This window comes from Thamnophis elegans, chromosome 1 (genome assembly GCF_009769535.1).
Source record: "Thamnophis elegans isolate rThaEle1 chromosome 1, rThaEle1.pri, whole genome shotgun sequence".
NCBI lineage: Eukaryota > Metazoa > Chordata > Lepidosauria > Squamata > Colubridae > Thamnophis > Thamnophis elegans.
The window spans coordinates 155,851,738-155,878,923 of record NC_045541.1 but is presented as its reverse complement, the minus strand read 5'-3'; the positions used below and the strand labels follow the sequence as shown (position 1 = coordinate 155,878,923).

General features: G+C 37.5%; 1 protein-coding gene across 7 annotated transcripts in view; it reads right to left on the bottom strand.

Moving 5' to 3' along the window:
* Positions 1-26,312, bottom strand: part of KTN1 (kinectin 1) — an 88,718-nt gene extending 62,406 nt beyond the window's left edge. For 5 of the 7 annotated variants that reach the window (XM_032236129.1, XM_032236148.1, XM_032236140.1 and 2 more), the window contains exons 1-2: positions 26,058-26,312; positions 2,969-3,520 (exon numbers count right to left, since the gene is read on the bottom strand). In XM_032236129.1, coding sequence (XP_032092020.1) covers positions 2,969-3,491 — 523 coding nt within the window. In that variant the 5' untranslated portion in view covers positions 3,492-3,520; positions 26,058-26,312. The remainder of the gene's footprint in view (positions 1-2,968; positions 3,521-26,057) is intronic. The other 2 variants (XM_032236155.1, XM_032236167.1) reach the window with 1 other exon arrangement.
* Between the last annotated feature and the right edge of the window lie 874 nt (positions 26,313-27,186).

Here is a 27,186-nt window from a genome sequence, read left to right as displayed (position 1 = left end):
TATTAGCTATAATACATATTAGAATTACAAACCATAAATATTAGATCCCTTTATTAATCTTATTAAGCCATGAAGTAGTTCATTTTTTTGCTCAGCATATTGTGAAATCCTAGCCACTATAATCTGAAAACCTTGATTGATATCTTGGTGAAAAGCAGGCCACTAGGATGTGTTTTAAAAATGTATAATTAAAACAAACGTGGCGTAACACAATATGCAATCATAACCCCAAACTAAAATATTATCTTTGCTGCATATACATCTTACCCACATTATAGTAATAGACATTATACTACGGTAATATGTAAAACAATTATCATATCTCAGAAAGTATTTGGCTAAATAGTTTTAAATACTGAGAAAGCCATAAATATATAATTAAGAATGCACAATTAGCTTTAGGAAAACTTTTTTAAAAAAAAATATCTGAATATCTGAATCTAAGACATTTTCTGTATAGTTGGAAAGTTTATGTAGGCTAACAAAACATTTCTCTTTTCAAAGCTTCATTCTGTAGATCAAGCTCCATTCTATCAAGATCAAAAGAACCTAAAGTTTAAAATGCTGACAGAAAACAGTGAATGAAATTTTGTGTGGCAAGGCTAAACTTTACATATAAAGTTATTATTAGGTAGGAACTCTGTAATTCATGTGTAACATTCTATTTTGAAATTATTTCTTTATTAAAAGAAATAGTTTATTAAAAGAAATAATGCATTCTTCCTCGTTTGCATGGTCTATGTAGTGTTTAAGTCTAAGAATTCATTTCCCTGTCCCTCTCACAGTGGCATAAAGTTTTCTTGCTAAAATGCTTGGCACAAAAAATATAAGATCTTGTCTATGGGGGAATAATACTTTAAGCTACAACATGGTCTAAAAAGAGGATAAAGAGAGACATGCAAACTTTATGAACACTAAGCGTGCCCCAATAATTTAGTTTAATAGTAATCTTAAGTATGTCAAAACAAAGATCACACAGTACACAATTTGAATGTATTTTTAATTAAATACTAACAATCTGGAATTTATATTTGGTTGAATACAACCAATTTCATTGTATTTATTTTGTATAATGACAATAAAGGCTATACTATACAATATTATCATTGTATGAAGAAACAGAAAAAGAACTATTCTTCAATACTTTAAATCTAGGGTTGTACCATCTGTCTCATCTTAAAGCTACAATACCTCTTGGGTTTCTTTTGGAAAACTAGGTCATATTATCCCCCATTGGCAAAATATAAAACTGGCCATGTAATTTTTTTTATATACAATACAATCTTTTTGTCTTTTTGTTCTTTTTTAATATTTATTTTTCTTTTCCTTTCCCTTTAATACAAAAAAAATCCTATCCAATAGTTTTTGCTAACTACGTCTTTGGTTTACTGTAATTAGATGGAAGTATGCATATTGCTTATCAAACACAAAGATAATGAAACAAATCATGCTAATTCTGACTTAAGGATCCACAGCAATGGTTAAAAAAAGGTTCTTTATAATCCTCTGAAATCCAGGCCTCTTTATGAGGTATATAGGAAATATGCTGGATTGTCTTCATATATTAAACCAAGCAGGTATGAAATGTTACTTATAGCCAATTCCAGATCTACTTATAAGAAAGAATAGAGAGCTGCCAGCAGAGCAGAGCCTTATTTTCAAGGCTAGCAACTTCAAGACAAATCAGAGCCATATCCATAATTGCCAGGCTGTGCATTGAAAGACTGTCAAGACTTGTTTCTGAACTATGCACACCTCACTTTGATTCCAGTTGATCATCATCATCATCATCGATAACATTAGAAACTGGTACCTGAACTTGCTTAATTTCACTGTTGCTTTCCCATTCTCTTAGCTTTGGAGCCGTGCCATTTAAACTGTAAGCCTGCAGCTAATGACTCTTATTCTGTAGGGGCGGTGTGACTTGCTCTTTCACACTTGAGGCCGTTAAGAACTGGATGAGCGCTAACAAACTGGTACTCAACCCGGACAAGACCGAGTGGCTGTTGTGTTTCCCTCCCAACAATTTGGCCGATATTCCAACACTCAGGCTGGGGGGTCAAATTCTATACCCCTCAGATAGGGTCCGTAACCTAGGAGTCCTCCTGGATCCACAGCTGACTTTTGACCATCAGTTGTCGGCTGTGACCAGGGGGGCATTTGCCCAGGTTCGCCTGGTCCGTCAGTTACGGCCCTACCTGAACCGGGAGGCTCTCGCAACAGTCACTCGAGCCCTTGTGATCTCTAGGCTGGAATACTGCAATGGGCTCTACATGGGGTTGCCCTTGAAGTGCATCCGGCGATTGCAGTTAGTCCAGAATGCAGCCGCGCGAGTGATAGTGGGCGCACCGCGGTTCGCCCACATTACACCCATCCTCCGCGAGCTGCACTGGCTACCTGTCGATCTCCGGGTGCGCTTCAGGGTATTGATGACCACCTTTAAAGCACTCCATGGTAGTGGATCTGGGTACTTGAGAGACCGCCTTCTGCCGATTACCTCCCTTCGACCGATTAGATCGCACAGACTGGGCCTCCTCCGGATCCCATCTGCCAGTCAATGTCGACTGGCGACTACACGGAGGAGAGCCTTTTCTGTTGCAGCTCCGACCCTGTGGAACGAGCTCCCCGTCGAGATTCGTACCCTCACCACCATCCAGACCTTCCGCATGGCCCTTAAGACCTGGCTCTCCCAGCAGGCCTGGGGATAGGTTCTTAATTTACCCGCCCGAGTGTTGACTGCTGAATGCAAGTTGTGTTTTATTATTTTATTTTGCTCACTCACTGTTTGTCTTTTGATATTGCACCCCTTTCCCTGTGATTGTAAGCCGCCCTGAGTCCCCTCAGGGAGAAGGGCGGCCTATAAATCTTAATAAAATGTCTAAAAAAAAAAATGTCACACAATTAACTAATATATTGCCATCTCTCCCTCCCCCCCCAAAAAAACCCCCAACTAGTAACACAGTCATACCTATTCCATTTTTCTGCTTTTTTTGTCCAGGCTTTTTTTTGGACCCAGCTGAATCCGAAGGTGGGGTGGGCTGTTTTGTTACAGGGACGGGCTCCACTTTTTTTCCTGCAGGCTTAGAACTCTCCAACTCTTTTGGCACAAGTTCCTCTGAGTTGCCCTTGTGTTTCTTCTCCTTCTTCTTGCGCTCCCGGAGACTGCTGGGGGCCTCTGTCACATTCAATGGAAGAGGAACAATGTGCTCCTCCTCTGACCCCATAGCATCTGACAGTCGGAAGTCCCGAGGGGTACTCTCCGAATCAGACTCATGGAGGTTCCCATTCTGGGCCTCTTTTTTCTTGCTCTTCTTCTTCTCAGCTTTCTTTTTATCAGTCTTACTAGGCAGAAGCTTTTGGTCCCTCTTTTGTTTGGCGAGGGCTTCATCGTATAGTGTTTCTTTCATAAAAAGCCAAAAAAAGAGGAAGATGACAGCAATCACAACAGAAGGTACTAGGATGATAAAATAGGGAGACTCGTAGAATTCCATTGTGCTTTTTCTTAACTACAAGAACAAATCTGCAAAGAAAATGACAAATGAGAATAAAAGGATTAAGAAAGCTTAAATGCAGTGTTTTTACAGCTATATAACTGAAGCAATGATATTTCCAAATAGATTGTCATTATTAAAAAATCAATAAAATAAAAATATCAATAATGAGATTATAATGTTTAGAATAAGCAAAATGAGAGAAAAGGAGCAATACCATTTTTCACTGTGCCCGTCAGCAGCAAAGAATCAGGAACAACACAAAGTGTTGATCAGAGTAGTTTATTGCTATTGCCAGGAATCTTAACAGACGAATGCACTCACTACTGAAACTACTAGATAAGCACTGCAAAGTTTAGAGAGAATCTGCTTTCAGAGGCTTCTTCCTATCAGCAATTCAAGGCTAGCTAATCTTTTCACTCTACTCCTCACTTCAGCTCCAGATTCCATAATGCCTGATTAAAGAGAATTCTGCTTTGATTTGCTTCTCTTAGTTGTAATTTACCAGCAGCCATTCCAAGATAAGAATTATAACTTTAAATAATGATGCCCAAGATTGTTTTTCTTCTTCTTCCTTTCCTCCCCATTTCTGCTTCTTGTAGGCACTGCCTTTTAAACTATAAAATTAAAGAAGTTGATGAGTCTAATGATACATAAGATATTTTATAAAACTATTAAAGATACATAAGATATTCTATAAAACTATAAAATCAATTTTTATGCAAGAAAATTAATGGCAAGATCAACTATCTTTAAAAGAAAGCAGCAAGACAAAATTCAATTTTTAATTTGCCTTAGGAAAAGTAAGAAATCCTTAGTTTATGAAATAGATTTGCAACCTCCCCTACAGAGAACTTTAGTCAATAAAATTCCTCTAAGGTGAAATGACTACAACCCAAGTTAAAGTTAAAACAAAACTATTTATTTGATTTGTGAATGCTCCAACACTGGAAGTTTTAAAGAACAAATTGGACAACCATTTGTCTGAAATGGTATACATATGTAGGGTTTCCTGCCTCTAGTTGGACTAGAATGCGTCCAAGGTCCCTTCCAACTTTGTTATTCTATCCTATTCTATTTAAATTCTGTATTTTACTCAAAGTGCAAGAGATAGTTAGTAATGACTACAATACTAATACATATCTTTAAAAATCAGTCATTTAACTAGTCATTTAAAATTTAGCGAAATAGACACAATCTTCAAATTTCCTAAATGAAAGGGATGGGGGACATAAAATCTGTAAGATTACACTACAAGTCCTAGCAACCATATAGATAGGTTTTCTCCAGAAACAACTATCCTTAACCTGTTCTTTCAGGATGCCCAACAGCTAAACCCATCATCATTGGAACGGATTCCAGCCATCTTGCTGCTGGTTGTCTTCCTCTTCTCTTTCCTTCCTCCTTTCTCAGCATTAGATCTTTACCAGAGAGGTAGGAAATCAAAATGCCAGCTAAGCAAGCAATACTATGGAAATCGTGATCTCATATTTGGAAGGTGCTGGGAGGGAATGGATGGGGAAAAATAGGCTGAGGTGAACTCTAATAAAACCAATTGGTGTTTGCTAAGCCTCAGATTGATTACTTCTGCATCTATGGCTTCAAATTTAACCAATGTGTCAAAGCATTCAGGAAATTTAGTTAATATATTTCTTCAATTCTTAATTTTCAAGTCTATATTTAAACAAGTGGCAGTTGTTCTATCTTGTCCACCACCACAAATCTATGCATCTAAGCTTGTTATGCAATGCTTTTCTTGAGGAAGGATGAATTACTGCCCCTTCTAAGGTAATAGACAATCAATGATGCATTTTGCTCAGCCTAGCCAGCCTCCCTTTACTTTCCCTTCGGCTTTCTGACTGACTGCTTCTTGACGTCCAATAATGTGCTCTGTTAGTCTTCCCCCCCTCCTGCTCCCACATCCTACATATTAGATGTTACAGTCATTATAGAGAAAGAACACACTACTAAGAAGTTATTTGGGCACTAAATCACACAACCAAGAGATGGAAGAACATTGGGCACTATCTAATAAAATGAAATTCAATGGTGAAAAGAGTAAGGTTCTACATTTAGGCAAGTAAAACGAAATGCACAGGTACAGTATAGGTGGTACCTTGCTCAATAGTAGTAACTGTGAGAGGGATCTTGGAGTCCTAGTGGACAACCATTTAAATATGAGCCAGCAGTGTGCAGCAGTTCTAGGCTACAGAAACAGAGGGATAGAATCAAGATCATGTGAAATGTTAAAGATGTGGAGACTCTAGAAAGAGTGCAGAGGAGAGCAACAAAGATGATTAGGGGACTGGAGGCTAAAACATATGAAGAACGGTTGCAGGAACTGGGTATGTCTAGTTTAATTTAATGAAAAGAAGGACTAGTGGAGACATGATAGCAGTCTTCCAATATCTCAGAGGTTGCCACAAAGAAGAGGGAGTCAAACTATTCTCCAAGGCACCTGAGGGTAGAACAAGAAGCAATGGGTGGAAACTAATCAAGGAGAGAAGCAACTTAGAACTGAGGAGAAATTTCCTGACAGAACAATTAATCAGTGGAACAGCTTGCCTCCAGAAGTTGTGAATACCCCAACAGTGGAAGTCTTTAAGAAGATGTTGGATAGCCATTTGTCTGAAACAATATAGGGTTTCCTTCCTAGGCAGGAGGTTGGACTAGACTTCCAAGGTCCTTCCAACTCTGCTATTGTATAAGATGGCTTGGGCAATAGGCCTACTTCAAATGGCTGACAAAAAGTTCCAAAGAGTGGCACATATGAAGCTATGTCTTGGTGGATCACAAACTAAACATAAGCCAAGATTCTGATGCAACTGCAACACCAGAGGTTTAGAGCCAAGATCAAGAACAAACATTACTTCTCTTTTATGTTGAATTGGTCAGAGTAGACTTGGAATACTGCATCCAGTTTTGGATGTGTTTTAGAAAGACTCTGACAAACTAGAGAATATCTGGAGTAAAGCAAATAGATGACAGAGTTTGGAATATTTACCAAGATAAGAGAAGATGCAGGGAGGCAATTTAGCTAGCTTGAGGTATCTAAAGGGTTGTCATGTAGAAAGAAGGGCAGAATTGTTCAGAGTTGTTCTAGAGGTCAAGAAGCAATATGTCTCAATCACAAGAAAGTAAATTTTGGATGGGGAATCGGGAAAAATTCCTAATACTACAAGTAGTTCAACAATGAAATTGATATGTCTCAGGAGATAGTAGATTCTTTTCCACTGGAAGTGTTTAATGGAGAGTTATACCGTACTCTATTCCATGGCTATACAATTCAATTTATGACTGTGTTGTGGAATATCAATTGTTAATAGCAACACAATTCTCACTACTTCCTTCTAAGAATACAGAATATAAAAGTCAGTCTCCAGTTCTAGAGAGAACAAAACATAAAATAATTATACCTTAATATCAGAACTATCTTTATTGGTGCTTATGGGCTTCTTGAACTGCTTCTTGGAACCACTGAAATTATATTTGCCTCTGAAGTTAAGCATAAGCTGTGAGAACAAGTGGATAAGACTCTTGACTATCCATGGCTTGCTTAGCCAACCATGACATGAACACATTGGATGTAGATTTGTGTGCATCTATAATACACAGCCTGACTTGTTCTTTAATTTCTAAGCTAGACGATCCCCACCATTCATGTGTCATATTATGCTCACATAATCATCTTTGCAGACAGATTGCAGGAGCATATGAGCATTTTTATCACTAACCCAGGGCTTATGGTTTAGCCTGGCATGCTAACTGACCTTATAGAATGAGAAGGACACTATATTACTATTGTGCATCAGTCATTACATTTCACTTTAGTCAGGAAGGAAGTGCAAATCTCCAGTGTACTAAGTGCTCTACACAATGATCTTTTCTGAAAATGCTAAAAGAACTATTATGTGATATTCACAAGCCAAAGAAAATTATAACAGATCTCTTTGGGGAACCCAATGGAATTTGTATACATCTACATTTATTCTAGCTGAGGCACTAAATTGTAAAAAAAAAGCTGTATGCTTGTGAGTAGCCAAAGTTAAATAATATAGGATAGGCTGTATGCCAAGGAATAATTATATGATATTAATAATTCAAATTACATTAAACAACAAAACTTTCTAACTGTAAGCTCTCAGGAAAAAGTATAGTATTATCTGTTCAACTAACATTAATCTTTTTTCTGTGGTCTAAAAGACATACATGGATAAAACCAAATAATGTACTCTGAATATTAGAATATTGGAGCCGAGGTGGCGCAGTGGTTAGAATGAAGTACTGCAGGCCCCTTCAGCTGACTGCTATCTGCAGTTCAGCGGTTCAAATCTCACCGGCTCAAGATTGACTCAGACTTCCATCCTTCCAAGGTGGATGAAATGAGGACCCAGACTGTGGGGGCGATATGCTGACTCTGTAAACCGCTTAGAGAGGGCTGAAAGCCCTATGAAGCGGTATATATGCTATTGCTATTGCTAATATCATGAAAACCATCTAGATGACTTTAATCACTCTCTCTCTCATCCCAACCTACCTCACAGGGTTGTTGTGCATAAAAACTGGAATTGGAATACTTTATTTGGCCAAATATGCTTAGACCCCAAGGAATCAGTTTCCAGTACAAAAGCACTCAGTATACTTGCAAGCAACAGAGATGATAACAACAACAACAAAATAGCTGGCTGTGTGCAACAAATCATCATCATCATTATAATGCTAATACAAGGGGAAATATAATAATAAAAAGGATAAATAATAATAATAATACAACCTGACTATATGGATTAATATGCACACACATTAGACATAATTCTAAGAATTAGGTGTTCACAGAGATGGCACGAGGAAAAAAACTCTGTTTCTAATTGTCTTTGCATTTAATGCCCTATTGCGCCATCCTAAGGCAAGGAGTTGAAACAGTTTATGTCCAGGATGTGAGTGGTCTGTTGATATCTTCTAGCCCTCCTACTGGCCTGTGCAATAGACAAGTCTTCTATGGATGGCAAGATGGTTGCAATTGTTTTTTTCTGCAATCTTGACTATCTGTTGGACTCTGTATCTGTCCTGTTTGGTTGCTATACCAAACCAGAGTTATAGAAGTACACCTTACAGACTCAATAATTCCTCTGTAAAACTATATCAGCAGCTCCTGGGACAGTCTGAATTTCCTGAGTTGCTCAAGAACAACATTTTTTGCTTTAACTTTTAATGAAAGTTCTAATGAGAAGTGTCCATTTCAAGTCCAGGCAGATTATAGAACCCCAAAATTTGAAGGACTCTACTGCTGATTGCATCCTCTAGAACAGGGGTGTCAAACTCAAGGCTCGAGTGCAGGATCTGGCCTGCAGGGTGCTTAGATCTGGCCTGCAAGGCTGCCCTGGAGCAGCCCTCGGTGCCTCTGCCAGCAAAAACGGAGCTTGGGAGGGCTACGAGCAGACTTTGGAGCTCCATTTTCACGGGCAGAGGACTGCAGGAGGCCGTTGCAGCCGAAAATGGAGCTTGGGAGGCCATCTTTGCTGGCAGAGCGCTTGGGCCACCACAGGAACCCTCGACACGAGTGACGATGAGCTGGCCACACCCACCTTGGCCACGCCCACTCAGCTCCTCCAAGGTCAAACACAACCCTGATGCAGCCCTCAGTGAAATTAAGTTTGACACCCCTGCTGTAGAATATAGTAAAAGGGAGCAAAATAGAAGGGCTAAAATAGGAGGAGGAAAGAATATTAGGTATGTTTGCCATCCTGAGTTATTTAAAAAAATTAAAAGGTTGGATTAAAAAACCTTAAATAATAAAAATAAAAATACTAAATGTGTATCGGTAGCCCTCAACTTATGACAATTGAGCCCAACATTTCTGTTGCTAAGCAAAATAGTTAAGTGAACTTTGCCCCATTTTACCACCTTTCTTGCCATAGTTGTCTTGTGAATCACTGCAGTTATTAAATTAGTAACACAGTTATTAAGTCAATCTGGCTTCCCCATGACTTTCCTTGGCAGAAGGTCACAAAAGGGTATCACATGATCCCAGGACATTGCAGCCACCACAAATCAGGGTCAGTTGTCAAGGGTTCCAACATGCTGCAACAATCAGAAGTGTGAAAAACAGACATGTAATTTTTTTCAGTCCTGTTGTACAGTAACTTCGCAGAGTCACTAAATGAACTGTTGTAAGCTAAGGACGACCTATATTCTGAATTCCAAGTATCAACATTCTTGTTCTAAATTACTTTTCTCTGATCTGATAAATATCATAGTCATCATTAAATAACAGTGTTTGCTACTTTGAGTCTATAAAAACTTTAGCTTCACGAAACTATCAAAAGTCTGTGTTAATTAGAGCAATGAACCTTCTTAAAATCTTTTTATATTCAGAACAGAACATGCATTCCATTAATTATTCTGTAGCTAAATTTCTTAATGTGTTTCTGAAAGCCAAAAGAATTCAGACTAAATGGGTTAAACCAAACCTATTCCAATCTAATGCCTCCTAGATGTGCTGGATTACAATTTATATAAATCTCAGATAGAGAAAGCTAATCAACTATTTGTGCCATCTAACAATTAGGCCGTTATACAATTTTTAAATTACTGAATGGGATGCAACTTTCAGTCAAATAATAGTCAAGTCTTCCCATTTCTCCTATCCTTTAAACAGATGACTAAGTACTGTGTAAGTGCTATGTAAGCATGCCAGATCACAGTTGGGGAATGGTACAGCTACAAACTGAATATTGCATTGAGCAAGTGGAATCAGGGAGTTAAGCAGAGAGCTAGCCAGCCCTCAAGAGCATTTGAAAAGTTAAAACTATTTTAATATGTAGTATGATTGAAATGTCTGCAATATTGAAAACCTTGGTTTAGAATAGGTTATAACAAATCTGAAAGAAATTAAAGAGTGTATGAATCCTCTTTGTACAATATCTCCTGCATAATGAACCACAGAACCCCACAAGTACTGAATATATCTCTGTCAGTCAGTAAAGGCTAAACAGTGAGACAGGCAACACATCAGACTTTATTAATAAAGTCAAACATGAGTGATCATGAAGTTCAGCATTATCTGAAAGTCATACATTGCTCATCCATAACCTGGATTAGGAGGAGACACAGATTCAAATTTCCCCTAAATGTAAAGAACTATTGAGATGACCTTAAAGAAAACTATACAGAAATGGTTACTTGAGGACATCTAACCTAGCACACGGGAGGATAAAATTGGAAGGGATTGCCACTTTGAATTTCTGGAAGAATATAAATACAAAAGCCAAGCGACTAAATTATTACTTGTGAGGTATCATTATAAAACTGATAAAATAAAAGCAATGCATATTTATATTATTTAAAGAAGCACTGATTCATTTCTATTTTCATATTCTATTTTCTATTTTCTTAGCCAACTTTATTATTTTTGTAAATAAAGTTATAATAAAGCCAGTTTGATCTATTTTTAAATCAAAATCCATATAGGCAAAATCCAAAGTCTTTTAAATCATGCAACTCTTCTCTTGATTAAACTGATCCAATTAAGCCTTTTGTTGAGCACAAACTCAGCCTTCCAAATATCCTCTGGGTAAATGCTTTACATTCCAACTATAACAGAGACACATCAAGTCAAAAGTATAGTCCTTTGAAAAAGAAAAGATCTAAGTGACTTTTTTTTTGCTTTAAAAAAACCTGGGAGTATACCCTCCAGAAGTATTTGGTTTTAATCATATTCAAAACGTATTTACAAGAAAAGTATTTTAAGTATTTTAAAATTAATATAATACTATATTAATGCATTTAAACCAAGAGTTTGCTAATATGTCAACAATGTCAGCATTAGACACAAGTTTTAAACATGATTACATTCTCCCAAAAAGAGCATTCCTTGAATCCCAGCTATTACTGGATTTGTAGGTAGTAGCTATATTACGGAGTGTATTTGTGCCAAAAATTACTACTCCTGAGTTGGCTGGATTCAACAGATATCCAGACCTTGGGGGTTAGACTAGAAGATCTCCAAGGTCCCTTCCAACTCTGTTCTTCTATTCTATACCTTGTCTAGTGCCTGACTATTCTTAAAAATGTTTCTGCATATTTTAATTGGTACAAAATATAGTGGTTAGACTATTAATCAGAACAAACTACATGATGTTGATTCTGAAAGGCCTCCATGGGGTGTTAGTCACCTATTGGGAACAATTTGAATTGCTGGGGATGAATTTTAAAGCCCTAAATAGCTTAGGGCATCATTATTTTAAGACCTTTTCTCTTACCATGAGCCTGTCCAGTTACTTAGATCAGCAGGAGAGGAACTTTTAAAACTCCACTTATTCCTCAGAGTTGATTATCTTGCATAGAGAGGACTTTTTTCCTATGGGGCTATGAAATGCTCTCCCAGGGAGGTATAGCCATGTGAAAAACAAGACCTTATGCAACGTTTGTCCCCCTTTTTAATAATTGTAAGAGCAATCAATATTAATAAAAGCTGCAAGAATTGGCTCTTCACCCAAGTCTTCCTTAATGGGAAACCAAGACCCTTCACTCAATCACATTTGCCAACTTTATCTTTTATGATTTGATGGCATTTTTTGTTTAATTGTTGTGACTTGGCCAGAGTCATTAGGAGTCAGGCAATTTAAATTATTTTACTACTACTACTACTACTACTACTACTACTACTACTACTAGTAGTAGTAGTAGTAGTAGTAGTAGTTATTATTATTATTATCAATGTTCTTCTTGTTGTTGTTGTTATTATTTAGTACATAAAGATAAATGTGATGTAGCTGACAATATATATTTTTGGGTAAATAAATAATATTTAAAATAATAATATTTCCTTCTGTGGCAAAACTGTGGAAAAGTATCTTTGATACTAATACTTAGTATTATTCCTTTTGCCAGAAACAATCTCAAATATGTGTCCCAAAGGTGCTTTTTCAAAATGCAACTGGACTTTATTTTTATTGAAGGTGTTTTGCTTCTCATCCAAGAAGCATCCTCAGTTCAGATTGAATGCTGGTGAATAGAAGGATTTATATTTCTCATAACTCTCTAACAGTCTCTGACACTGACTGGAAGGAATTTTCCCACTTGTCCATGCAGAATGTTTTCAGCTATGCAAATTTTGAGGGGTTTCTTGCTTGCATAGCCCATTGCAAGTCACCCCACAGCACCTCAATGGGATTTAGATATGGGTTGTGACATGGTAACTCCAGAGCCTCCATTTCTTTTTTCTTTCTTTTTCAGGCATTTCTTGATGGGTTGGTTGAAATACGTGGCTCACTGACACGTTGAACTTTAATTAACAGATGGACTCACACATTATCCTCAAGCACCCTTGGTACAATGAGGAATTCATAGTGGTGAGCTGCCCAAGCCCTGTTGCAACAAAGCAGTCCCAAGCTATAACATTTCCACCACTCTACTTTACAGTTGGTATCAGGATTTTTTGGGTGAAATGCTATATTTGATTTTCTGGTATTGTGGTGAAATAACTCGACCCTTAGCTCATTGGTCCAGAGCACATTATTCCAGAACTCCTGCTCATTGCCTAAGTGTTATGAGCAAACTTTAGTCTTGTCCTGATGTTATTTCTAGGCAGCAAATGTTTTCTCCTGGCCAACTTCCATATAGATCCAATTGGTGCAGCTTCTTTTGAATAGTAGATCCATACACTTTGACATCAATAGTGGTGAGAGTTACTGTAGGCCATGTGATAAAAGTCTAGGGTTCTTAAAGACGTCTTTCAGCATCTTGCATTCTGCCTCAGATTGAACGTTGGGGCAGCCTGACCAAGTTGGAAGTTGTCTGAAACTTTCTCCACTTGTGGAAGATCCTCTACGGTGGAATGATTGATGGCTAATTGTTTGGCTATCTTTTTAAATCCCTTCCTGGATTTGCAGGCGTATATAGCCCCATTTCTGAAGGCTTCAGAATGGTTTTTGAGCTTGGCAAGGTGATACCATACACACTTCAACAACAAAAAGCAAATCAAATTAATGTCTTAGGTTTCAATAAGACCGGTTCCTCCCAGATCCTGTCTAATGATGTTCTAATCAGTTGTGCCTGATCTGAGGAAACTGATTCTAATTTTAGGTTAAAAAACTAGTGATAAAATGTTGAGGTGTACATACTTTTCATACATGTGAAACTTCATATATATTTATTTAAATTAAGATAAATGGTGCATGGTGTTTGTTATCTCATATCCCCATAGATCAATACTGTTGAAATGAATGTTACATATATACATTTGAAATATATAGAAAAAATAAAAAAAAATCAGTGGGGTGTACCCACTGAATCATGTTTCATATGATTATGGTTGGTTCATGGCAGTGGTGGGTTCCGGATTCCGTTCCAACCGGTATGGTTGGAACGGCCCTGGCGTCACCCACATGCACGCACACAGCACAAGCGCATACGCGCGCAATGCATGCATTCGTCCTACCTGTCAGCAAGGCTTCCGCAAGCCTCCGTGATGCTCCAGCTGCTCAGCAGAGTGTCATGCAGGCACTGTACATGCCATGCATGTGCACGGAAGCACGGAAGCCTTAAAAGACAGGTAAGGAGCTCGGACGGGCGGATGGGCCCTCTGGAGCACCGTACCGTACCGATATCCCGTGCTCCGGGCTGGCTCCGGTATGCCCGTACCGGGGCGTACCACCTGCAACCCACCACTGGTTCATGGGTCATCAGACTGTGTAATGATAGAGAGATAATGTTAGCATGTGTGGAATGTACATTTTGAAGATTTCTCTCAACAGTTCATTAGGAACATGTACAATTTATCCCTACAAAAAGGACAAGCAAAAACTTCAGAGAGGTTCTCACTCACATTTCAACTTGAAAAAGAAATTTCAGCAGGTTGCAGCCTTGGAAGATACAAAAAGTCAAGCTGAGCTGGTATCTGGCTAGGCATTATAGAAGAAGAGCTACATTAGTCCATGGTGGCAAAAAATGCATCTGATGAAATGAGTAGCAGTTCACAAAAGCTTATACCTTTTCATAAAAGCTTTAAGCCAGAAAAAGTGCTACTCAACTCTTTCTGATTTCTTGCACAGAGACCACCTAGAAATGTCAAGAGTGATAAATTATAATGAAAAGCTTAAAAAACCCAAAAGATGGTAATGGAAAATATTTTCTGCATTATTGTCAAAAAAATTATAAAGACAGGACTCAACTTACTTCTCTCAGGAATTAAAAAGAAAAACACATTCTTCTTTTATCATTCTTTCATAACTATATTTCCAAGCAAGTGAAGGAAGAAAACTCTCCTCCACAAAGTTGTCTAAATGCTATAAGTAGGAAAATAATCATTGCAGTTAAATATGAAATGCCACCAAAATCTGAAAATAATTTATATTGGGAATATTATAGGAAGGAAGATGATGATATAAACAAAAAAAAGGAACCAATTTACTATGCCCCATATCCAGGATCAACAATCAAGGCATTACAAGGTTCTGAAAACAGAGCAGAGTTGATGTCTCGATTCGGACATAATCAACATGAAAACTAGAAAGCACAACATTCTTCTTTTCTCAAACATGTAGGTAAAAAAATGTAGCTTGGCAAAGTTTCAAGGACTTGGAATGGGGCAGGGAAGAGAAAACAGATAATTGCTGCATTTTTGCAATTTTCATGTCAAGAGTATAATAACCTGGCCAATGGCAATCATAAAATATTTACTTAGTCTTATCCTCGTGGAGAGCAAGTTCACTGCAACCCAGCATATCTGGAAGACACGAAACTAGGAAAAAAACCCTGTTGCATGCATAATAGAGAGGACAAAGGAATCTATGCCCACTTGTTTTGTTTAAAACTCATTCTCTCTTAATTCAAGACAGGCAATTCCTTCCTTTACAAAATAAGTCACAGCATCTATGTAAAGTTTTAAAGTCAGAAGGGGAGGGGTATGTGGAAAGCAATAAAGGGGGAAAGTTTGAACAATTTAAACTTAAAAGCACAAAATAAGTATATGAGAATGCAGAGTATTATAACTAGTTAACAGATTTTGCCAACTGCCAGAAAAGATTCAGCATCTTAATGTTTAATCGTATTTTCCAATAGGAAAATGTGGACAAATGAACTGAAATTTACACTAAATTATAATCTAAAAAGTTTTTTTTTTAATAAAATGATGTATCATTGATATTTAACACCTGAAAAATGGTCAAAGATGTATACTGGCATGTCAAACAAATGTTGGAAATGTAACCAATGTGAGGGTACCTTTTACCATTTATGGTGGACCTGTAAAGGTGCTAAGAAATATTGGGATTAGATAGGTTTACTGATCCGGAAGATTCTTAAAGTTGATGTACATTTGAAACCAGATTTTTTCCTTTTATGGGTTCATGGATAAACAGAATGAAAGTAAATACCGGACTTTGTTCTTATATATGACAACTGCTGCAAGGCTCCTATATAAACAAAGGCAGAAGGATATGCAAATTCTCACGAATGGATCCTGAAGTTAATGGAATGGGTGAAGACCTCAAAACTGACTACTTTGATTAAAGATAACATTTTAGCTGCTTTTTTTCCCCTGCATGGAAACCCCTTTTTGGATTTTCTGTTCAATAAAGATAAAAATGAAGTTTTGACTTTGAGATTTGAAGATTAGATATGTTTTCATTATAGCAACATTGTATACTTATGTTATACAATAGATATACATTTTATTTTATGTTATTTTATAGTTTTATACATTGAATATGTGTAGTTGTGAAGCTGTTATGATTATAGTTTATCTGTTTTATTTAGATTAAGATGTATTATCAGTTATTTTTTATTGATATAGCTTTTAAATTTTCATTTTGTATCTGTTTTTGTTAAAGTAAAATAAGAGAATGTTTTATATTATAACTGTATCCATATTGAAGATAATTGTAAGTACCTTTTCTGTTATTGTTTTATGTCACTTTTTAATTTTTCCCTGTTGTTCCTTGTTCCTACTTTCCCCTTTTTGTTGTAATTTTGCATTTTAACTTTCTATCTTTGATATTTAATAAAATTTGGCATATAAAAAAGATTCAGATTCTTAGTGCAGAGATGCATGACTTCCTTATAGGAGCATCATATTTTTTAATATCCAATCAGGCAAAGTGAGAACATGCTCAAAATTCACTCCCACTTTTTCTTAGTTAGCCCATTGTGTGCTTGTGCATGAAAAAGAGAAGCGAAACCAGAATGAATAGACAGATACCGTGTTTCCCCGAAAACGTGACCTACCCCAAAAGTAAGTCCTAGCTTGATTTTTACATGTGCCCAATACAAGCCCTACTCCCAAATTAAGCTCTAATTAAGACCCCACCCATCGCAGGGTTCAGGGGGTGGGGAAAGGCACATGGGTAAAAATTAAGCTAGGGTGGGGATGGGTGGGTGGAGCTGCCCTACTTATCAGGCCTTGCACACCTGACCCCTGCCTTGCAGGCCGATTTATTCTATAGCCGCTTGCAGCCACTTGTGTATATTGCCCCTGGCCTCCGTTTTGCCATCAGAGGTCTTCTGAAAAGCCCTCTGCAACCAAGAAACAAGGTCCAGATTGACATGCGCATTACCCCTAGCCTCCGTTTCACCGTCAGGGCTTTCCAGAAAGCCCTCTGCAGCTGATAACAGAGCTCCTGATCGATCCGGAGCTTTGTTATCAGTTCCAGAGGGTTTTCTGGAAGGCTCTGATGGCGAAATGGAGGACAGTGGCAATGCATGCAAGTGGCAGAAGAAGTGGGCAGCACCGGGCTCCTGCTGGGCAGGGCTGTCGGTGCCACTGCTGGAAGATGAGTCACTAATTAGACCCCATGAAAGGAGTTTTTTCAGGGGTCAAAACAAAATAAGACCAGGTCTTATTTTCAGGGAAACACGGTAGTTGTGCCTTGCCATATGCCAAAAACTTCTGCCATGTTATCGGTTCTAAATTAATTATATTTGGTCACTCCTGATCAATAGACATTATCTGCAATACTATTTAACAAATCAAAAGAGCTTTGAGAAAAAAATTGTTTTTGTTCTTTAAAGTTTTCCTTTATGATAACTGAATCTGCTTCAAGGGGGAATGGCTCCTCATCCTAAGTCAAACTAGTTCTCTCTTTATTAAGCAAACAACCAAGCTCAGGGAGCACCAAGAACTCCAGAGCTCTTTATTTTCCTTTCAAAGGGATAGGCAAAAACATTATTTATTCAAGTATGCTTCCAGGATGTAAGTACTTTTGACCTTCTAAGTTTCTCGGTTTCTCAATTTTGGAACATTTTTGTCTGCTCTTTTAAAATATTCCTTCTGCTTACTATTTTGAATATTTTTCTTTTCTGAAAAAGCAAAGTAGATATTCAATAAATAAAATAAATGTAAAATTTATGAAGAAAAACATTTCAGGATGAAAATATTTTTTTTCTTGGTCTCCAAGATGAACTCAATTTACTATCTAGTCAGAATAACAGAATTGGAACGGAGGTCTTCTAGTCCAGTGTTTTTCAACCTTTTTTGTGCAAAGGCACACTTTTTTCATGAAAAAAATCATGAGGCACACCACCATTAGAAAATGTTTAAAAAAATTAACTCTGTGCCTATATTGACTATAGGCAGGTGTTTTTCCCACGGCACACCTTACACTATGTCATGGCACAGTGGTTGAAAAACACTGTTCTAGTCAACCCACCACTCAAGCAGGAGACTACTACAGTATTTCAGACAAATACGGTAGTTGTCCAATCTCTTCTTTAAAACCTCCAATATTGGTGTACAACTTTTGGATGCATTTCAACATATAAAAAACAAGAAATAATAAAATAAAAATAATAAAATAAAATAAAATAAATAAATAAAAATAAATAAATAAATATAGTCATTCCAGAATCAGTTATCTACAGCTCCATAAACACTTAATGTTCAGCTTGAGAAAATTATTATTAGAAATAAGCAGTAAATATGTTAAAATTGTTCTGAAATCCAAGAAATTTAATGTTCTTAATAATAATAAACTTCAGGTTTTGATTATGAAACAAAGGGAAATAAATAAAAACAACAAATTGAAGGGGAAATATATATTAAACCACTTCAGGAAATAACATATATCTTGAAGTTAGAATAAAAAAAGAACTAACTAAATGGCTCAGCTCTTTCTGAGGGGTTTTATCTTTGATACAAGGGGGGGAAAAACCCTCAAAATTGATTGCTTTTACACAAACGCATGTACAACATATATTTCTAGTGAATGTTCCCAAATGGTCTTTCCTTATGGATTACTGTGTTTAGATGTGTACGTTACATGGATGTATTTATAAAAATGGATGGAGACCAGGATTTTTGAATCACTGTCTTCCCACTGCATAATGCCAAGTCCTTCAATTCGAGTCTTACATCACAGGTTCTCTGTTTTTTGAATCCCACTTTTTCACTGCTTTTTTTTCTATTCAATCCTAATCTTGGTTTACTTATTTCATACTCACTTACTGCAATGACTCTTACTGAAATTCCATTTATTTACATGCAAATATCAGATTTTATTGGTGTCACAATCTTAATTTTCAGGTGGTAAAGCTTCAGTAGAAATATCTTTTGATGGCAAAATCAACAATTTTTATCAGTAAATATTCAAATGCTTATTTGTACATTTCTGTCCTACTACAGAGAAATAGTTACTACGACAGAGCATGTTAAACATCCAAAATTTCAGTTTCACAAACATTTGTGAATAAATGTATCAATGTGTTGTTCTAGAATGTGGATATAAAAATTGAACAAACTAAATCCAGTAGCATTTTTTTTCTCTAAATAACTTCCAAAATGTAATCTGGCCTTGGAGAAAGTCTACTTGTTAAATAATAGGACACTCCTCATTAGGATACTTCTCATGCTTCCTCTATTTTGCCTAGATCCAAATATCATCTTTGAGATTATGTAATAACTTGCTGAACAAACCACAGTGGTGTGCTTCAAAAAAGCTTCATGTACTGTATATTCTTACATTACATTTTAGTGCATATTTTGACATCTAGAACTAACAATTAAACCAATGTGCAAATTTGAAAATGTTAATTAAAGGTCATATATGAAAGAAAATTATCAGTTAAAAATTAACTCTCAATCATGTCATCACTGAGGGTTAATTTTTAACTGTCATCTTGCCTGTGTGCACAGGATAAATTAAATTATATAGGGATGGAAAAATCTTTAGTGATTGAAAGTTCCTAAAATGTTGTTTTGGTATTTAGAAATTTAACTGTAATTTCACTCATGTCCCTGCATAAATATTGCACAATTCTGACCCTTTTTTGGAACTTAATTTTCTGGGTTTAGAATAAGAGAATGAAAGCAAAGAAAATGAAACAATGTTCAGTTTGTTAAACAGCACTAATACTTAAGATTTCAGTCAATTCTCCTTTTTTGACTTGTTAATCTTATCTGAATTGAAATCACATTTTTAAAAGGTTGCAGTTTTTTTCAGATTTCCAGGGGAAAAAATGCCTCAGTAATCCTTTTATATCTCCACTGCCCCAATGACAAAATTATTCTTTGCCTTCCAGCTCCTCCCAAAATTGCATTCTACATTTCACAGTGGGAGACAATGAAGAACACTTCCTACAATGACCAAAGTTTATTAGTTCTCACAAAGACAAAGCTCATAATCTGGTTCAAACTGCAGCTAAATGCACTTTGCTCTCAATTCTGCAAAGCAGAAAATAGGTGGAGTACAGAATGACTGTGGGGACAGGAAAGAGAAAAATGTTTCATAGCTAGTTGCATCATCATACCACCCTGCACAAGCTTGAACAAGTCTAGGGTTTTTTTAAATATGGCATGAGACACAATACAACTCTCAATATTATTCTCAGAAAGAAAGAATAAATGTGCTTTAAAATCCCATGTGTTATGGGCTTCACAGAGAACTGAGTTACTGGCAGACAATACTACATATTTTACAGTATGTATATTATTACAAGTTTTGAAAGACAAAATTAAAATCTAGAATTTATCAAAAGAACAGAAATAAGATTCTCACACTTTTATATTTTATATAGTAATCTTCATTTTGGTGTAGAAAAGATATTTTGGTATAGAAAATATATTTTAATTATGAAAATTGTACACAACTGTAAAACTGCAGCAAAGGTAGCTGCAAACTTTAGAATAAATGCCACTGGTTTTTATTTTAATTTAGCATTAGCACTCTGCTAGGAAATGTCCAGAATAAAGACAAAATTATACCAAACATAAGGATATAAGGGGAAGAGAAAATTAAAAGGACTCCTTCCAACAAAACTTTGATTAAATTACTTTTACTAAGAGGAATATACATTATTTCTGGATCCCACTGTCTCTTTCAAATCACAGTGAGTATGGTATCTTTTATTCATCTTCTTAGCAGACCAATAAATATTATTCATATATTACAATGTAGGAAAGGACAAGAACTGTTAAGCTAAAATGTAGTCTTCTGGGTAGGATACAAACTGCTTTCTTCTGGATGTTTAATAATGCTATGTTTTACTTGGAGAGTCATAAGCCATTAAACCTTTTCTGAAGGAAGTATTTTCTGATGCTTTCAGTAAGAACTACGAAAAGCTCATTCAATTTAGGCAAACAACAGAACCATCAGAAGCATGGCCTAAATGAAACAAGTATTTCAATACAGGCAATCTTCAGCTAACTTAAATTTTGTTTAGTGACCAAAATTGAAAACACCACTGGAAAAAAGTGATTTATAACTGATTGTTTCTCACACAACAGTTGCAGGATCTAGATGGTCACATGATCAAAATTCAGACACTTGGCAACTAACTCATATTTATGACAGTTGCAGTGTCCTGGGTCATGTAATTCCTTTTTGAAACCTTCTGGCAACCAAAGTCAATGGGGAAGCCAGCTCATTTAACAATTATGTTACTGGTACTAACTTAACTGCAGTGACTAACTTAACCACTGATGCAAGAAAGGGGCAAAATAAAATAGGGCAAAACCCTCTTAACAACTGTCTCACTTAGCAACATAAATTTTGGGCTCAACTGTGTTCTAAGTCAAGAACTACCTGTTTCTGTGTTTCTACACAGAATATATGCAGTAGAAATAAGAGAATTTCTTTGTGTGTGCCGCACACATGTGTATATAACAATGATTGTCCCAAGAGAGTTGAACTACTACTAGTAGCAATCCCAGCAGTCTGCTAATAATGAGGGCTATTGCAAAATGCAATTCGGGAACAACAGGCTGACCAGGGGTTCTTTCATATCTGTGGGGAGGGATAGAATGACAAATGTGGGAGAGGGGTTGAATCAGACCACACAATCCTCATAAGAACCAAAGTCTTGCTGACTGTTCTTACAAACTCATACTAATCAATGATCTCATTTAACAATTTGGCTAATCAAATATTGCAATCAAGATAAACACTAACCTATTAGAAAGAACTGGTACCATGCTTCAATAGTTATTTTGTAGGCATTCTTCAAATAAATACTACTCTCGGCACTTGATTTGATAAAAAGATGATTACACCAAGCTGAGATTGCTATAAGTGAAGCTTACAGCTTGTTCCTATGAAGAATCAGACATTTTCAAGTCCACATCTAAGAATCCACCGGTCTGGACACATCAAGAATACTTTCCCAGCTTTTTAAAGTCTACCTCTATTCCATGTGAGATTTTACCCCTTGACCCCTACATTACAAAATATTTCTGGATATTAAAAAGTAGAAACTACTTAGCCGAAAAGGCTGAAATGTCAGTTGTTTGCATAGTAACTTTAAATGGTTCTTTAATATTTTTATAATTCAAGTAAATATATTTTAATTAAAAAATTATTCTGAGTAAGATCCGTGGCTAATAAATTTTACAAATAAATGAAGATCCTGCTGAAGAAAATTAAAATCCTCAAGTTTTCAGCCTATTATCACGCTACACTTTTCAGCAGATCCAAAATTCCACTCAGAAGACAGAAATCTCATGCATACTTCATATGGAATTTCCTGCCATTAATCTTTGCAAAGTTTAGAGCACAATCCATCAGCATATTTAAGAATAAATATAACAGAATTTTATTCAGAAAGCATATAGACAATATGTATAACACTGCACATTTTTCTGAACACAAGGGATTGCAATGCACATTATTCAGGGACAACTGTCATTGCAAGGAGATCGCTAAGCATTTCTGTCCCTCAAGTATTGCCAAACTACTAATAGATACAGAGGTGTTATTTATTACAGTACATAACATCTTGTATTATAGACAGCTTAATGAAAAATATTCTCATGATACAACAGGTAGATAGAAATAATTCAGCCTTCCCCAATAAGTATTCTCTAAAAGAAATATTAGACTACGATTCCTGCTGTACACCATACTACTTCATAACAGAAGTTTTAACTAATGTATATGGAAACATCAGTTTGAAAAATGTGAATCTAAAATACAACTAATAAAAACTCATTCGGGCTTTCTTCACTCCCCCTTCACCAAAAGGCCTTATATTTTGGAATGGAGAAGGGCATTACAGAATACTCATAAGATCCATATTACAGGACAACCACAAAGGAAGGAGAACCGTATTACTTTTGTAAATTATAGCTCACCATCAAATGCATGGAATGGCTAATTCCTACATTAATTTAATTTGCCACTCCATACACCTGACAAAGGAATCATGACTCAATGTGCACTGGTGCTATATTTCATAACAGTAACAAAAACCAACAAAATAATTTAAATACTGAGAGGAGAGTTTATTTATTAAATGTATACATCACCCATCATAGGCAGCAATCAATTTACATTAGCACAATCTCGTTCCAAACTCAGGTTAGTTGCCTTTGTGACTTGAAAATCTTGCATTTTTTACATAGGCATTTCAGAGATCCTGTCTAAACTTCATTTTCTGAATAGATGTGGGGTGGGGTACAGGAAAGTAGACAAAGAACATTATTGTGAACTTTGCTTATTTAAGTAACAGGGCTACACAATCTGGCATACAGCTGCAAACCCAAGCAAATACTTAATTTGTGGTTCCATTGAAATCTATTGTACAAATAACAACAAAATATTTGAGATTGCTTCATTTGCTATCCTATTAACATAACACTCTTTCCTTAATTCAGTAAAATTTGAAGCAGTTTCTTTTAAGGATATGTAAGCAAACAAATCCTAGACTTAGAACATTCTCAGCAAACAATCATTAAAGATCACAGAGAACCACTTTTATTATGCTAAATTATGATAATTAAAACATGACAAATACTATGAGTCTCATCATAGGCAGGCTTAAAGAGATGCACAGTTAGAAAAACAGTTACACTCAGAATATAAAATGAATATAGTCCTTTGCTTCTCATCTGCCTTTAAAGAACACATGCAATACTTTTAAAAAGGACAAGTGGTGCTGGTGCAATGAAAAGACAGTTTTCCTTTGTATACTGCAGTACTAAATGTTGTCAATAAACCAAAATAATGAAAAAGGGGAGAATTGCACTAAAACAAAAAAATTATTCTATAACTTTTCCCTATTTACAGTCATCTCCAAAGTCCAAGGACAATGTGCCTTTACTGACACTGTATACTTTAGAAGGCAAGAGAATATTGAATGATATCTGCGTGTATGTGTGTATACACAATTAATTTTTTAAAAGGAATTACTAAAATACTATTATTTTCCTTCACATTTACTATATTGATATTAAATCCTAATGTGTTGAACAAACTTAACATATTTCATCCATATCAGAGGGAGACTTGTCAAAGAATGTCTTAGAATTGTAGTAACATTCAATCTATTTCATTATCTGATTTTGTCTGAACAACCCTCAAGCTGTTCAGGCATTCAGTGTAACAGTTCAAGAAACAATGAACCACAGCATTAAAGAAAATCAATCTCAGCCCAATGCACTGCTAGAATCATTCCAAACTATGAATTTTAAAAGAAAGGACTTAGTACAGTTCAAATACAATAATTGTGGATCAGGATTAGGATTCTAAAATCAAGCTGACACAATACTCAGTAAGGGGTCATAGTTCAATAGCAAAGAATATCTTGGTTTCCATTCCTGGCATTTCCAAGAAAGGCTATAAAAAACCCTATCTCCCTATCTGAAGCCTTGGAGAACAGTTTTCATTTAATGTAATGTAGTCAGTATTAACTACTAGACACAGATTAACCATCTGACTCTGTGTAAACCAGTTTCATACAAGTTCTAATCTGGCACATACAAAATTAAAATTCCTGCTTCACAATGAAAGAACACAAACCAGTTTGTACTTGGACATCACAGAAAACCATGATCAGTTTTAGATGCTCCTGGTTTTCCTTTCATAGAAGAAATCAGAGAGATCCTAACCAAGGGCTCATTCCAACTTATTCTATTAATACTATGTAAGAGTTCAATGTTGGTTCAACTAGCCCTTTGTTTCCTAATCTATAACCAGCCAAAAGGAATGGCTTAATAGGTTTTTTAAAACTTAACACTAAGTGTCATATATATATATATATATATATATATATATATACACACACACACACACACACACACACACACATATACTGAATGACAGTTCTTAGAATATATATATTCTTAGATTTCCCAAAAAAGCAGCTCAGACTTGGAAAGAGGAGAAGTAGAGAAGTGAATGCACCTAGGTTTTGTGCTGAATGGACTAGCATTTTTCCCCCAGTTGGATATACAATAGAGGTCTTCTTGCTCTCCACCCATGCCACACTTAAAATACGTCAACTGGGAAGGCAGGCTGACTCAACCCCAGATATATACATCCCCGAACTGCAATTCGGACCCCTTCCCAAAAATTGCCTCCCCTCCTTTTCCCCTTCCAGCTCAGTCCCCTGCACTTGGGGCACATTTTGACAGAGGCAGACTCTACTTTGGCCCCTACATCTATATACAAGGGCAATCATTAACTTTGATTAAAATCATGCACAAACTACATGTATTAAAAATAAATAAATGGGAAGGAGAGAAAGGTGGTCCCTAGTAGTTTCAGGAGAGAAAGGTATGCAAGTCCTCATTATTCACCCCACCTTCACACTTTCCACAGAATAAAAGGAGCCTTTTAGAGAGGTAGCGGAAGGGAAGGGACCGTTTTTCCCTATTTCTGGGGGGGGGGGAGGAAAAGAGCGCTCCAAAGACCCCAAAGTAGTATATTTAGGATACCTACTGCAAGGCTGTAAAGAGTTACTTACTCTCCCGGTTCACTTCCTTCCTCCACAAAGGCCGCTCTCTTTCTGGGGAGCGCCAGAGAAACCCCCTCCCAGGTCGGGAGGTGGGGGCTTCGGCGCCCCTTCCCCTGCCCTCACCCGCCCCGCAAACAGGGCCTGCAGAGAACCTGAGGAGACTCCTTCCACGCGGCCACTCTGAAACCCGTGGCCGGATGGCCCCGTCAGCCACTCCCCGCGTCCCCCTCCCAGGCCTAGCGGGCCCAGGAATCCCGAGCAGCGGCCCAGTGCCACGGAAGCAGCTCCGCTTAAGCGCTCCCACCTCCGACGCTGCTGCTTACGAGGCGGCTGCCCTCACAAGTCCCCGAAAAAGGAACCCGAAGAGGAGGAGATGGCGGCCGGCCGCCTGGAGCGACGTACCTGAGGAAGGCAGCCGGCGGAAAAGGGAAGAAAAGCTGGTAGGAGGAGGAGGAGGAGAAGAAGAAGGAGCTGTGGCGGCGGCAGCGAAGCCAGCAATGAACAGGCGGCGACGGCTCCTCCTCACACGACGGGCCTTTCGAGGCGGAGAGGAGCCGGGGAGGGAGGGGGAGAGGCGGTACCGACACGTCCGCGGCGTCGGCCCGACCCGGCCCTTCATACATCCAGACAGTCATCCATCGCTTCCTCTCCCCGCCCCGCCGCCTGTTAAAGGGGCGAGCGGCTCTCGCCCTCCCTCCCTCCCTCCCTGGAGCAAAACCGGCGGCTGTTGGCATTCTTATTCCCGCAGCCTGCGACTGACTAGAACAGCCCCCTTTGCGGAGTGGGTCTCTGTACATCCTCAACGACACACATGTCCTTCCCGCGATCTCCAGCCCAGATCTTGGCCGTCTGTGGAGGTGGTGAAGGAGAGGGTGCCTCTGAGAATGTGCAAAGCGCCCGCTTTCCATTGCCCGGCTTCTCCGAGCGATAGAAACGAAGGGGAACCAAGATTTGTAGTCAACTGCTTATCGCTGCCCTTGCAGCCTCCGCGCTTGCAGTTCAACTCGGGCATTTATGTCTCTATCGCGTTGATATTTCTCAGGCAATCTTTCCATCCCGCTGACTTGTCAGTCAAACAAGCCCGCGGCGGTCTCTTCGTGTGGCCAAGTACTTGTGTTTTTTTCAGGGTACCTAACGCAGGGCTAGAATCCCGCCTTTGTATAGGGTAGCCGCATAACGTGTGCATTTTTCGGATATATGAACACGTGGAGGTGGGAGTTTTTATTTATTCGATTTATGCAGCCCCTCCGCCCCGATCTCGCCGTTGTGACACTGGGCGGGTTATAATTAAATAGGTGCATGAAATCCCTACTTCCTCCATCAGAAATAAGGAAGGCCCAAATACAGCAAACTAGGGGCTCAAATAACCAAGCATTTTGCTTTTCAGAGTGGCTGTGCACAAGCAAGACAAAAGGACAGTGGTGTTTTGTAACTGCTCCTATGCAGCTGGCATGCAAGAATATCATGCCTGGGCATAGGGAGAACACAATGCTACTGTTAACTAATAGCCATGTCCAGTGGGTGTGTTCAC